At 42.2% G+C, this 13,595-nt stretch overlaps 2 protein-coding genes across 2 annotated transcripts in view; one reads left to right on the top strand and one right to left on the bottom strand.

Moving 5' to 3' along the window:
- Nucleotides 1-6,343, top strand: part of LOC124160076 (vesicular glutamate transporter 1-like) — a 69,094-nt gene extending 62,751 nt beyond the window's left edge. The window contains exon 9 of the mRNA XM_046535794.1: nt 5,130-6,343. Coding sequence (XP_046391750.1) covers nt 5,130-5,363 — 234 coding nt within the window. The 3' untranslated portion in view covers nt 5,364-6,343. The remainder of the gene's footprint in view (nt 1-5,129) is intronic.
- A 902-nt stretch (nt 6,344-7,245) lies between these two features.
- Nucleotides 7,246-12,698, bottom strand: LOC124160075. The gene is made up of 2 exons (XM_046535793.1): nt 9,563-12,698; nt 7,246-7,759 (listed from the first exon to the last, which is right to left on the bottom strand). Exons 1-2 carry the CDS (start codon nt 11,864-11,866, stop codon nt 7,487-7,489), a joined length of 2,577 nt encoding a protein of 858 aa, XP_046391749.1. The 5' UTR covers nt 11,867-12,698; the 3' UTR covers nt 7,246-7,486.
- Nucleotides 12,699-13,595: the final 897 nt, after the last annotated feature.

Here is a 13,595-nt window from a genome sequence, read left to right as displayed (position 1 = left end):
GTATGAGTGTATCCGGAATTCTGTACATCACCATAGCTCCATGCGAGCCACCTATAGGGTGTATGGCAGGGGGTGACCAATGACCAGGATCCCCTTAAGTGCACTCCCCAATGGAACAATGGAAAAATAAAAGCATGCAATCTACATCTACATAATACCCTGCGAGCCACCTCCTCGGTGCTTTGCATGGGGTAGTCAATCTCCAACATTCAGCATGTAGGAGAACCGCAATATGTACACCACACCGTCATAAAATGTCACAAATAATAATAACAAAATATACGTGCTCATTCATTTGTTTCAATATCTCAGCACAGTGCTCAATGCCAAAATAATGTTGTATCTTGCGTATTGGTGAAAGGATATTTCAGCTGAGACCTAAGTGCAGCAGCCCCTTCCGTATCTGAAGAAACTGCATGATAGATGGTAAAGATGTCCGAATAGAGACTTCAATTAGGACATCTTTAGGACATAAAGCCATTAAAAATATGAATTAATCAGTAAAAGAAGGTTTATATCATTGATGCTATTATCAAGGCTCTCCTATGGGTTAGGCAAAAAAAACAGAATCAAGCCAATATCTACCACCACATATTACTCAGCAAACCACCAACAGAGGTGTTTAGCAGGGGGTGATCAATCACAAGCATGCAGCATGCAAGACAGGAATGGCTACCTTTGTCGGAAAATAAACTGCTCTTGGATTTAAATAATATGACGGAGATTCCTTTTGAGATGTTCTAAGAGGTCAGTTACAGTAAAAAGACTATCATAACAAATTTTCAGGTACCTGCCAGCTCTTCTCTTTATGCGTTCTTTGTTTTTAAGCCTATTTCATGAGAATCACAATATTGGTAGGTACTGTGTTCGAAATGGGGTCTGAAGAGGGAGAAGCAGCTGATTTCTCTCACTTTGTCGTCGCACTTTCCTAGTATTCTTTAAAAAAACCTAATTTACAATTAGCTTGACCTGTTATATCCCGAATATGTTTATTCCACGATAGATCATTATTGAGTCTAACTCCTTAATCTTTACAGAGTCTATGGTCTCAAATTTGGTACCTTGAAATTTGAATGAAATATCTCTGTTGCAGAGAGGCTTTTTTTCAGAAATTCATTTTTGTGCATTTTTTTCAAATTTAACTCTAAGTTACCCATCGCAACATGCTTGGACAGCAATAAGGTTGTTCGTGAAGTCACCCATCTGTACTGCAACGGATTTCCATGTAAATAGCAGCATCATCTGCAAATAATTGAAGTTTACTGGCTATTTCACCAATATCATTGATGTAGAGAAGGAAGGGTATTGGGTAGGTATATGACACTGTAGGCTGTCCCAAAAAAACACTTTTTTGGAAATTCCAAAATCGTCACTCGGATTTCGATGACCCTCGGGTATACAAGGATAGGCAAAAAAAGATTTTCGAAAAAGTTTAAATAATTAGGTAGCGAGGGGCGCCTTAATACCAACACCCTTAATTTATCATATGATTTCCCAAAAAATGTCAAATTAAGGGTAATCAGGGTAAGTTGTGGCCCTTTGGGCTAAAATTTCGTCGGTTTTTGCGTATCTTTCACCGTTTAGGCTTTGCGGCCTGCGCAGCCTGGCGCCAAGAGTGGCGCTAAGCGATGCGGCTCGCGCGACGCGGCGCAACTGACGGCTGAGGCGGTCCCCCTCCCCTCCCACACCCCTCCTCCTCACCTGCCGTCGCCCGCCATGTTCGCATGCTTCAGTGACTCTGTCTCTCTCTAAAATTCAGATTTTGAACTCCTTTCGTAGACCAAATCATGTCGGCACGTATGGTAATAATCAATCTTATCCTTATTTTGGAAAATCGTTATAAATTTGTTAGCCTACTGAGAAAATTATTCAACAAATCCAGGTTTCAGTTGAACAAGCTCTTTCCTCGTACCCCCATTTAGCATTTACCGAAGTTGGGAAGCAATCTGCAGTAAATATTGCTTTTGTTCTTCGTCATGGTCCAATCCTACTCATGTCCAGAAGCTCTTTCTCCGTTATTTGTCCTGCCATTTTTCGAGACTGAGATACAAACTGCAACAGATAATGTTTTTGGTCCTCACGGCGCATTTCCTCACCTTTTGCGAATTCAATGTAACAACACGGACCTCTGGTAGATATGAATCATGGAATTTACTGAGGCGCTAGGGTTAGCAGCAACTATTAAGGGTTCTCTCATTGACCCTCCATAGTTTATAACCTTCCTGCCCCGCCAGACAGGGTTTTGAAAGTTCTGATGTCCAAGCCATAAAATCATTTTTCTGCGAAAGGACAGAAGCTAATACCACTGCTGTAATTGGCATGGTATTACATTCTTACGCCCCGTTCTCTTTCGGACCTTCATTGTGAATTGCGAAGTCAGTTCGCTGTGGGTCAGCTTCGTGTCTACTGAATCGTGCTGTTATTCAGTGGGCTTTACTCTTGCTCTGCAATACGTTCTAAACGCTTGCATTTCCAATTTGCGTCTAAGTGTGTAAAAGCGTATGCATACTATAGGAACATAGTGGTTTGTGTTTGAGCTGTAGACATGGAGCCAAGAAGGTGATCAGAAGAGCCCGCTATATCTTCGCCCTCGGGATAAAAGAGAAATCTGAATCTCGTACACCAAGCACATACCAAAATTGCGTGATCTACTATCAGTTTTATTATTCCAAATGAGAAAGTTGAAGCACACCATAAGCGTCAGTGCTATTTAACGGGTACATACTGCTCTCTTGATTTACGGTAGAGCTCGGATACCAGCCATAGAAAGGTGGAATGTGATCCAAGGTCGTAAGAAAGAGATCGAACTTTGGAACAAACGAAAAAAGCTAAGCCAGGAACTATTCTCATTAATCGTTTGACAATCAAGCCGTTTCACATCAAAATAAAAATGATGAAACGAATGCATGAACGTGAAAATGATTTCGTTCAATCTCTGAAAAAATTACCCATGACTAGAAACATGCACAGGTAAGATTTATCATTTTTTGTTTCATCAAGTTCAATGAATGTTTTATTCGTGAGCTATCGCATGAATTTCTCAACAAATATCCTAAGAATTGGGAAACAACAGAAAGCTACCAAACAGCTCGACATCACATCAAACAGTTCAAGGTGGTGAATGATGTGGCCGAGAGGGGGTGGCCCCAATCATAGAATTAAATAGCAGTATCTCAAACGACGAAGAACAAAAGCAATATTTACTGCAGATTGCTTCCCAACTTCGGTAAATGCTAAATGGGGGTACGAGGAAAGAGCTTGTTCAACTGAAACCTGGATTTGTTGAATAATTTTCTCAGTAGGCTAACAAATTTATAACGATTTTCCAAAATAAGGATAAGATTGATTATTACCATACGTGCCGACATGATTTGGTCTACGAAAGGAGTTCAAAATCTGAATTTTAGAGAGAGACAGAGTCACTGAAGCATGCGAACATGGCGGGCGACGGCAGGTGAGGAGGAGGGGTGTGGGAGGGGAGGGGGACCGCCTCAGCCGTCAGTTGCGCCGCGTCGCGCGAGCCGCATCGCTTAGCGCCACTCTTGGCGCCAGGCTGCGCAGGCCGCAAAGCCTAAACGGTGAAAGATACGCAAAAACCGACGAAATTTTAGCCCAAAGGGCCACAACTTACCCTGATTACCCTTAATTTGACATTTTTTGGGAAATCATATGATAAATTAAGGGTGTTGGTATTAAGGCGCCCCTCGCTACCTAATTATTTAAACTTTTTCGAAAATCTTTTTTTGCCTATCCTTGTATACCCGAGGGTCATCGAAATCCGAGTGACGATTTTGGAATTTCCAAAAAAGTGTTTTTTTGGGACAGCCTAATGACACTGCCCTTAGGGACGCCAGGTTATTCTAACCCCATCGGAGACTGCGCTGTCTAATGCTTCTATTTGCATGTGAACGCTTAAAAGTTCTCTTATCCAGGAAATGACATAATCATAAAGGTTGTAAGATTTCAGTTTCATAATTAACTATCCGTTGGGGACTTAATGAAATACTTTTTTGAAACCAAGAAAAATTAGGTGTGGGAAAATGTGGAATAAACCAATAGCATTTTAGTCTTATGTTGGGGATGTTTAAGGTAAATGACCTACCGTATGTTCGCTGAGAAACAATAATGGATATGTGTTGACAAACAGTTCCGATAAAGCCAATTTATTAAATCCCTACTTCAAGAGCGTGTTCACCAAGCCTTCCAAGAACTCATCCGAGACAGTTGACAATCTCTGCATACGAAAGATGCCACCTATTGACATTAGTGCACACGGAATAGTAAATATATTGAAATTGCTCTGTCCAAATAAATCACCTGGTCCGGATGAAATCCCTTCTCGCGTATGTAGAGAATTAGCCTTAGAAATTGTCCCCTTCTTGCAGTTAATATACAGTAAATCTATCAAGCAGCACGAAGTACTTAATGACTGGAAAATCGCTAATGTTACGCCAATATTCAAAGTGGAGACAAGGAACAGCCATCTAATTACATACATCAATACATATATAACGTCCATCTCATGCAAAGTCGTGGAACACATTGTAGTCAGCTTGGTAATTCAGCACCTATTTATGAGAACTCCTTCAAAACACCTTCAAAACTTATATATGAGAACTCAGCATGGATTCAGGGAAAGTATATCATGTGAAACTCAAAAAGTTTAAATGCATGCAAGAATTTAGCAGAAAATCATCTGGGAAATACCAGAATTTAATTTGGGCTGCCAATCAACACCCTTAAATAGTATTTTTCATTTAATGTGTGATTTATCCCTTCAAATCTTAGTTTTTATTTTTGAGGAGTTTCACGTGTGTATCAAAGCGCATCAAAATCTGGGATTTCAAGGGTCATCTCCAGGCAGTCGGCATTGGCTCCAAATGACACTTATGTTGGTATTAGTTTATAACCTTGGTTTATAAAAGTGGAACAGAAAAGCACCCTTGCTATCATGCAAAATTGAAAAATAATTATTCACTGCCTGCCAATGCCCCAAGGTCTGAGTTTTGTTTGTGAAAATCTAGTAAAAGCTGTCAGTTAGGTGGGAGTGTGTGAAAGTACCATTTGGTTGGAAGGAGAGGAGAGCCTGTTCATGTTTACATATGCAGAGAAATACCTTTGTCTCGCAGACTGCTGCAGAGTGGAAGATAGTGTTTTACATCTCGAGTGCCATCTACCTTGCTGGAGCTGTGTTCTATGGGACGTTTGCATCTGGGGAGCTCCAGCCATGGGCTCGAGTTGAGAGCGAAGCGACGGAGAAGAAAGTGTCGGGGAGTGGTGACGTTGGCAGCAGCGGTCCAGGAGAGACTGAGGGCAGAATATTGTGCTACACAAATGAAGCCGTGGCTGATGAGAGCCTCTGAGGACTCACATCCAGGTCTTTGTTCACCATTTTTGAACAAAGACCTAAACTGTTTTACTTGTCACGATGGCCATCGGCACGGCCTCATTGGTGATGGACGAGGTGGCCACTCCTCCTGTCATGGGAAAGCTCATTCACCAATTTTCTTCCGTTGTCTTTGGTTGTGATATGATCTGAAACATGAGGAGGAGTGTATTTTATGGTGGCCTCGTGGAAGGAGGTCTTGGCTGGCTGGGCCCAAGTCCTGCGTGAATCCCTTGAAAAAAACCCCAAATTAAAATCCTCAAAGTTGAAGGAGGAAAGGAACTGGCCTCACATTGTGAGAAATTCGCATGCCTGAGGTTTAGTTTGGGGCAAGCTCTATCCAAACCAAACTACGAGTTGAATCACTCACTTTGTGAGTCATATTTTTCTGTTCCACAATTTGTTGCCTACATCTCCAGCTAATTTGCGATGGCCTTAACCTTTTTACAGTTAAGTTGATGATGTCACCTTTGCCCAGCCAGTCTCCACACCTCTGTAGCCTCCACCTCATGTTGTTGCATGCACTTTTCTATGCTGTGAGCGACAATTCCTCACATCAATGCTGCGGAATGAACCATCACAACTCAAATGACGTCACCTGCTCATGAAATTTAACTTTCCTCTGTTTTTGTTGCGTACGCAGAATGGCGCAATGGCTTAGTAAGGGAAATAAACCTATGCTCATAATGTTTCCCTTTCATCCTACAAATTCTTTTAAAGTTTCCAATTTTGGTTCTGAGTGAGTTACCCCATTTCTTTCCACCTGGAAAGTTGTGGAATGTGCAGGAATATTTGAGGATAGTTAGTACAAAACTTGTGTGAGATGTGAAAGTCAATTGATGTATTTTCCTCATCCTCTTTGTCATATGAGCAAAAGGGCACTTGATATGTACTTGAACATCTCATTGAACTTGTATTTCAGACGGTGTTCTAGCTCAGTAAATATTCATTTGTGTATTGTGCATTTTGTGATTTCATAAAGGTAATGTTTTACTGCACTTTGCACTTGGTTTAAGTTCAATTATTACTGAAATTGCATCCCTGAGTGGGGAGGGTTAAGATTTTGCTTACTTTTTATGGCAGTGCTTAACCCATTAATCCCCAGCGTTGCGTAAACGCAACATTATTGAATTGAAATTATTATAAAAAACCTTTGCTTCAGGATAATTTTTTCTCAGGGTTTCTGAATTCCTGAAATACCATTCGCTCTTATTCAGTTATTTTTGGAAAAATATTCATTAAAATAACAATTTTTATTTTACTTCGAAATTTGCCTATTTCGAAGCGCTGAAGTACTACAAACTGTAAATATTTTTTTACAAAGATTTATTGGGCGATCTTGCTAGAGACAATGTTTTCTCTTAGTTCTAAGCTTCTTTATTCATCATGTTTATTTTTGTCACGAACATTCGCCATTACTGCTATAAATATGGTTGTTGTTAATAATGTTGCGTTTACGCAACGATTGGAATTCTCTGGTAGACCAGAGGCCTTGTCTCAAAGCATAGCGAAAATCGTCAATATGGCTTTTAATCGACAACGTAGTCTTTTGGAGGCAGTTTAGATGCATTTTTTGCACTCACAGGTTGTGAGTTTACATAGTAAAGAGTGAATGGCATCTTGAATTCCAACATGGCCATCGGTACGAATTTTACATCGGTCACACTGGTACTTCGTGGAGTCAAACTGTTGCGCGCACACGTGTAACCGATACAGGGCAATGTCATTCCCATGTCGTTGAGTGAAAGGATTACTTCGTAGACGTTAAATTCAGCTTCAGATGCATTCATTTTTAGAGATGGTAGAATGAGAGGGTGAGAAACCTGTTGGGTCCGGAAGGTGGAATAAAAAGGCCTACATCTTAATCAGACGTTTATTATCACCCGATGGCCGCTCTCGGTGAGCACGTCCGTTTAGTCCCAAGTCTAGTCAGAGAGAGAGCCTTATTCCCCAAGCTATCCCATACATACCAAAAAAACAAAGCAATAACAATACATATTTTCCAATATGGCGGACAGCGCATCACTAAGGCGGCAATACAAATAAAAGAGAACTCGAATACATAACATCCTCCCCCCTTTTAATCATGAACATAAATCTTCAATTAACAAAATAATCCTTTAGATAGGGAGGCTGCTTGGTCATCCGCCTCGGACGGTTATCTTGTCCAGGAGAATTGTCTACTGCCATCTGGGCTTCTGGTCTTGTGTCCTCATCAGTCTCTGTCTCAGGGCTTGGAGCAGTTGAAGGACTACCGTTTACTACTGTGGGCTCGGGAACCTCATCTAATATTAAGGGAGGTAGCTCACCTCTCCAATCCCACGAGCTTCTTTCCTCAACATCTCTGCTTGGAGACCATGCCTGTGAAATGAACTGAGAATTGTCATTAGGAGATATTCTCCTCTGGAGTTGGTCTACATGACGCCTCTCAATTTTCCCCTCTTCATTTTTTACTTTAAAAATTCTAGCACCCTCAATTCCTACAATTGTCCCACGTTGCCAAACCCTCTTACCCCCATAGTAAACTCTAAAATAAACTAAATCCCCAAGGGAATATTTGTAAGACTTGAGACTTGAGTCAGGTCTTCCCTCCCCCCCATCAATTCCAGTGTTGGGGAGCAACCTGTCTAGTAAGGTTGTTAATTTGCGACCCATTAGGATTTCACTCGGGGCCCTTCCCATATCATTAGGGGTTGACCTCAACATGAGGAGAATATTTGGGAGCTCCTCTACCCAATCCTTTGATGGTAGCTTCCTCAACAATCTTTTTATGGTCTGGACAGTTCTTTCCACTTGGCCATTAGAGGCTGGATGGTAAGGAGGAGTCAAATAATGGCTAATCCCATTCCCTTCCAGATAAATTTTAAATTGTTCAGACGTAAATGCTGGGCCATTGTCAGATACTACTAGATCAGGCAACCCATGAGTAGAAAACCATCTTTTCAATTGACAAATAACAGTACTAGAAGAGAAAGACCCTTTAGTAAATGCAACCTCAACCCACTTCGAAGTAGCATCAATCAAAATAAATAAAGTATGGCCATGAAAGGGGCCAGCAAAATCCACATGGACTCTCGACCACGGCTTTTTAGGAATATCCCATGACATTACTTTAGCCTTTGGAGGGCTATTTTGTGCCAACGCACAACTCTCACAAGATTTAATCATGATTTCAATATCTTTGTCAATATTTGGCCACCAAGCATAACTGCGTGCCACTCTTTTTGTTCGGACAATGCCTTGATGGGCTTTATGCAGCAACTGGAGAACTGAAGGTCTCAAAGCTGCTGGTATTACCACTCGATCCCCCCGAAGAAGACACCCACTCGTTACAGATAAAGAGCCTCCATGCCCTCGCAAAAAGGTTTGAACAGCGGGATCAGAAGAAAATTGCCGTCCTCTAAGGATACAGTCCAAAACAATGGATAGTACAGGGTCCCGTTGTGTGACTTCTGCAATTGATGAAGCCGTCAATGCGGAAGAGGGGGGGGCCTCTTCCAGCAACAAAATACCTGCTGGGTCTGGGAAGGAGTCATCTCCATCTTGGTCAATAGGTAACCTGCTTAAAAAATCAGCATTACAATGGTTACTCCCTGGTCGGTGTTTTATAACATAATTAAAATTGGCCAGATACAGACACCATCTCAATACCCTAGGAGATAACACTTCTGGAAGCTGCTTCCTTTCACTATTAAATATACCCACAACAGGTTTACTGTCAGTTATTATAGTAAAATTACGCCCCCACAAATACATATAGAACTTTTGCACACCAAAAATCACTGCCAGGGATTCTTTGTCCACATGTGAATAGTTCTTCTCCACTGGCTTCAACACCCGAGAAGCAAAAGCCACAGGTTTTTCATCGCCATCAGGCATAACATGCGATAAAACAGCACCTACTCCATGAGGAGAGGCATCACAAGCAAGAACTAAGGGAAGATTGGGGTCAAAATGTACTAAAGAAGCAGTAGTGACCACACGTTTCACATATTCTATGCACTCATCATGTGCTGAAGACCAATTCCATGGAGTGTCTTGTTTCAGTAAATCATACAAAATATGAAATCTGGAGCCCTTATTTGGAAAGAATCTGTCATAATAGTTAATAAAACCCAAGTATACTCTTAAGGTATCAACATTATGAGGAACAGGGGCACTTAATATGGCTTTTACCTTCTCATTGGTAGGGAAAATTCCATGTCCATTGATCAAGTACCCTACAAACTGGATACTCGTTACCCCGAATTGGCACTTCTCTGGTCGAAGACGAAGGCCTGCAGTGGATATGCGGGATAAAGCCTCTCGCACTCTCTGCCACAACTCTTCCTTAGAAGAAGCTTGCACCAAAATATCATCTAAATAGACAACCACTCCTTTGAGTCCTGCCAACAAAGTCTCCATTGTCCGTTGAAAAATGCCTGGTGAGGCACTCAGACCTTGGCTAAGGCGATGTACCTGGAATAACCCCTTGTGAGTGTTCAGCGTAAGGAGTTTAGCTGTCTCTGGATCCACTGTCAGCTGCAAAAAAGCTAAAGACAAATCAAAGCGTGCAAAAAACTTTCCACCCGCTAATTTAGCCAAGAGTTCATCTATAGTCGGAAGGGGATACACATCTCTCAAGCAATTTGGGTTCACTGTGCAAGAATAGTCTCCACAAATTCGAATTGTTCCATCCCTTTTTAACACATTCACCACAGGAGTTGCCCATTCAGACACTTTCACAGGAACCAAGATTCCTTCATTCACCAAGTTATCAAGTTCCTTATCCACTCGAGGAAGCAAGGCAAAGGGAACTGGCCGTGCTTTTTTGAATACTGGCTTCGCATCGTTCTTAAGATGAATACGAGCAGGTGGTCCTGAATATTTCCCTAAGCCAGGAGAAAACACATGATGAAAGTCAGCAATCTCTCGAGGAAGGCTATCAAAGTTGCTCAAATGATTTACCCCTGACACACTTATCATTAAATTTTTAAACCATGAGCGTCCCAAAAGTGAAGGACCTGGGGTAGCAGCAACTAAGAGCAACAGCCTAGCATTTTCGTTATTGTACGACACATTCACCATACACTGTCCCAAAATATCTAACTTTTGATTGGACCAGGTGGACAATCTAATCTCTGATGGAGATATCTTCAAAAAGGAGAATTTCTCATCATACAATGTTTTACCTATTATGGTATGCCCCGCTCCACTATCAACTTCCATTAAAACAGGCACATTCTCTATATTGACATAAATTTTAATAGGAGCAGGGGCCACTGAAGCAGGGGTATGAAAAAGCATAGATCTTATCTGATTTGCACTGGATGGGCTGGGGACTGGCTCAGGAGACTCATCTGGAGATGGTAGATGATGCTGTGAAGATCCTTGATGCTGCCAAGACGGCCCATGACCACCTCGAAACCCTGGTTCAGGAGACTCATCTGGAGATGGCAGATAATGCTGTGAAGATGATGGCAGATGATGCTGCGAAGATCCTTGAATCCGCCAAGACGGCCCGTGACCACCACGAAACCCCTGGTTCCGCTGCTGCCGCACAGAAGGTCCACCATAGGTCCTCTCTTGAACGTTATCCCGCCTTGGCTCAAAGCGGTCTGCATCCTCCTGATGTCCACGGTGCTGCTGCTGCTGAGCTCCCCCATCAGACCTCTGCATCGCCGCCCGACGTTTCCGGAAACACATCTTCGCGATGTGCCCCTTAAGGTGACAATAATGGCAGGTGGCATCCTTCATGGGGCAATTGTGCGGGGATGGAAACCCACAACGGTGACATCCCGTGCCACTCTGCGCTGGACCCCTCCCTTGATGTTCATGACGTGGGCCATCCGGACCACTTCCCACTGCCCTAGTCACTTGTCTCGGGGACGAAACTGAATGAATGTTTATCACTTCCACCGAACCAGCACTTTGAAATTGGCGAACGTGAACTCTAGCCCTTTCTGCCGCAATAGCGCGATCAGTTGCAACCCTTAGAGTAAGCTCTTCGAATTTTAAGGAAAATAATTGTTCTTTCAAGCTCAAATTCCTCATGCCGCGGAGCACTTGCCTCAAAAGGGCTTGATCGAGGTTGTCGAACTTGCAGTGTTCGGCCAACTGTTTAAGGTCCGCTAGAAAATCTTTGAAGGCCTCATCCGGCCCCTGCATGCGGGCATCAAACTTATCCCTTTCAACCCACACACACGCGGTAGGAATAAAATGGCTAGACATTATGGCAATCAGTTCATCAAAAGTTTTAGTCCCCGGCCGGTCAGGAGCGCACAATTTTTTTGCAATCGCGTAGGTGTGAGGACCAGTACACGATAAAAGCACAGCCCTTTGTTGGGTAGGTAAAACCACATTATGTGCCTCAAAATAAAATAGTAATTGTTCTTTAAAGTCCTCAAATTCTTCTGCATTCCCACTAAAATTAGGGACCATACCGACGTTTATTAACGGAGCACATGCCGTACCCACGCCACCAAGTTCGCCCGTAGCCATTTTGAATTGTCGGTTCAGAGTTCACACAAAAAACACAAATCACAGGAAATCGGTAACTAACAAAATAGAGGTATTTTCATCCCATAGTATGATCACTTTAAGTCCTCTTGTACACAGTATCAGTTCAACAACGAAAACCCCTTAACGTGCAAACACAAAAACTACAAATCCATAACTATGACGAAAATTTAAGAAAAAAAGCGATCACACATCAGTTGAAGCCAAAAATTCAAGCGATAAAAGCAGCAAATACACACGCCAATCAGGCAAAAAACAGCAACCACTATCCGTTAAACACGTGCACACAAGATTCCACCAAACAGGCAAAAATTTAATCGGCAAATAATAAAAAAAAACACATGTAAGAAGCGTTTACGCCAAACAGGCAATTAAGTAACGCCAAACAGGCTCTTAAATAACACCAAACAGGCAAGAATACTGAGGCACTAAAGTTTTACGACCACGTGGTGAGCACATTTTAAGTTCAAGTTCAAATTCACATTTTCATTTCACAATTCAAAAGCAATACTTATTCCAGCCACCAATCTTGCATTTCCGCCGCTTCCGATGGATCCCATCCTCGTCGCCATTTGTTGGGTCCGGAAGGTGGAATAAAAAGGCCTACATCTTAATCAGACGTTTATTATCACCCGATGGCCGCTCTCGGTGAGCACGTCCGTTTAGTCCCAAGTCTAGTCAGAGAGAGAGCCTTATTCCCCAAGCTATCCCATACATACCAAAAAAACAAAGCAATAACAATACATATTTTCCAATATGGCGGACAGCGCATCACTAAGGCGGCAATACAAATAAAAGAGAACTCGAATACATAACAAAACCTATTAGTTGAAGCAGGATTGTGATGGAAGGAGGAGCGTTCCTCTAGTCGCTCATTGGAATTTTCTCCGTGCAATCCTGAGTTACCTATTTTTTCTTCTATCGCTTAGTTGATGTAAGGGTAATAATCTAGCTTCAGTTGGGTTCGTATCAGTGAAATTGTCCACTGAAATGCCTCATTAATTCTCATCCAGTAATTATATCAATCATACCGCATAGTTTTTGCTCGGCTTTTTGCTAAATAATTTATTCAGGGGTTTCCTTCAGATTTAAAATTGAAGAAAATTTTATCCGTTATTTCCATGCCTCAGACGTATACTTTATAAGAAGCAGTAGTCAGGATTTGGGGAGTCTGGGACAAGGTCAAATTAAGCGTTCCCTTTCACTCCCAGTGAATTCCAGACACGTGCCGAGCCCATAGCTTCTCCCACTCGAGTTGGATATGTTCCCATTGGTAGTTAGCAAGATCTCCTCATACGTGAAGGTAACGTGAATCGTATTTCCCCGTCTCGGCATCGGAAATAACCGAAATAATACCTCTAACTACTTTGTTATTGAACATTTTGAAAATAAATGCTTTTCAATGAGAAAACGGGGACAATCCAAAGTCACTTCCGCGTAGCAACCGCGGGGAAAGGCGTCTCGCTGTACAAGTCCCCATTAGACGCACGTACCGAGGTCGCCTCCGCCCTAAACATGACCATACGCATTTCAAAACTTGGTTTTCAAACATAGCTACCGTCGACATAAGAAGTCAATAGAAATTGGGAGAACCACCTCAGAGAGTGAATTGGTGGGTGCCAACCTGAGTCCATATTCTTTTGGCAATATTTTTTAGAAGTCCATGCAAATGTAAGATCATTAAAACCGATAAAATTGATCCGAGAGCTTC

This window comes from Ischnura elegans, chromosome 6 (assembly GCF_921293095.1).
Source record: "Ischnura elegans chromosome 6, ioIscEleg1.1, whole genome shotgun sequence".
NCBI lineage: Eukaryota > Metazoa > Arthropoda > Insecta > Odonata > Coenagrionidae > Ischnura > Ischnura elegans.
The sequence above is the reverse complement of the archived record's forward strand: the minus strand, read 5'-3'. Positions and strand labels throughout refer to the sequence as shown.

What these genes read in the sequence shown, in the direction of transcription:
- LOC124160075 (XM_046535793.1), bottom strand. Translation starts at nt 11,866, where the DNA reads ATGGCTACGGGCGAACTTGGTGGCGTGGGTACGGCATGTGCTCCGTTA. An exon ending in TTTTCCCTACCAATGAGAAG is followed by an intron (nt 7,760 to 9,562) that starts GTAAAAGCCATA and finishes GACAATTCTCAG; the next exon opens with TTCATTTCACAGGCATGGTC.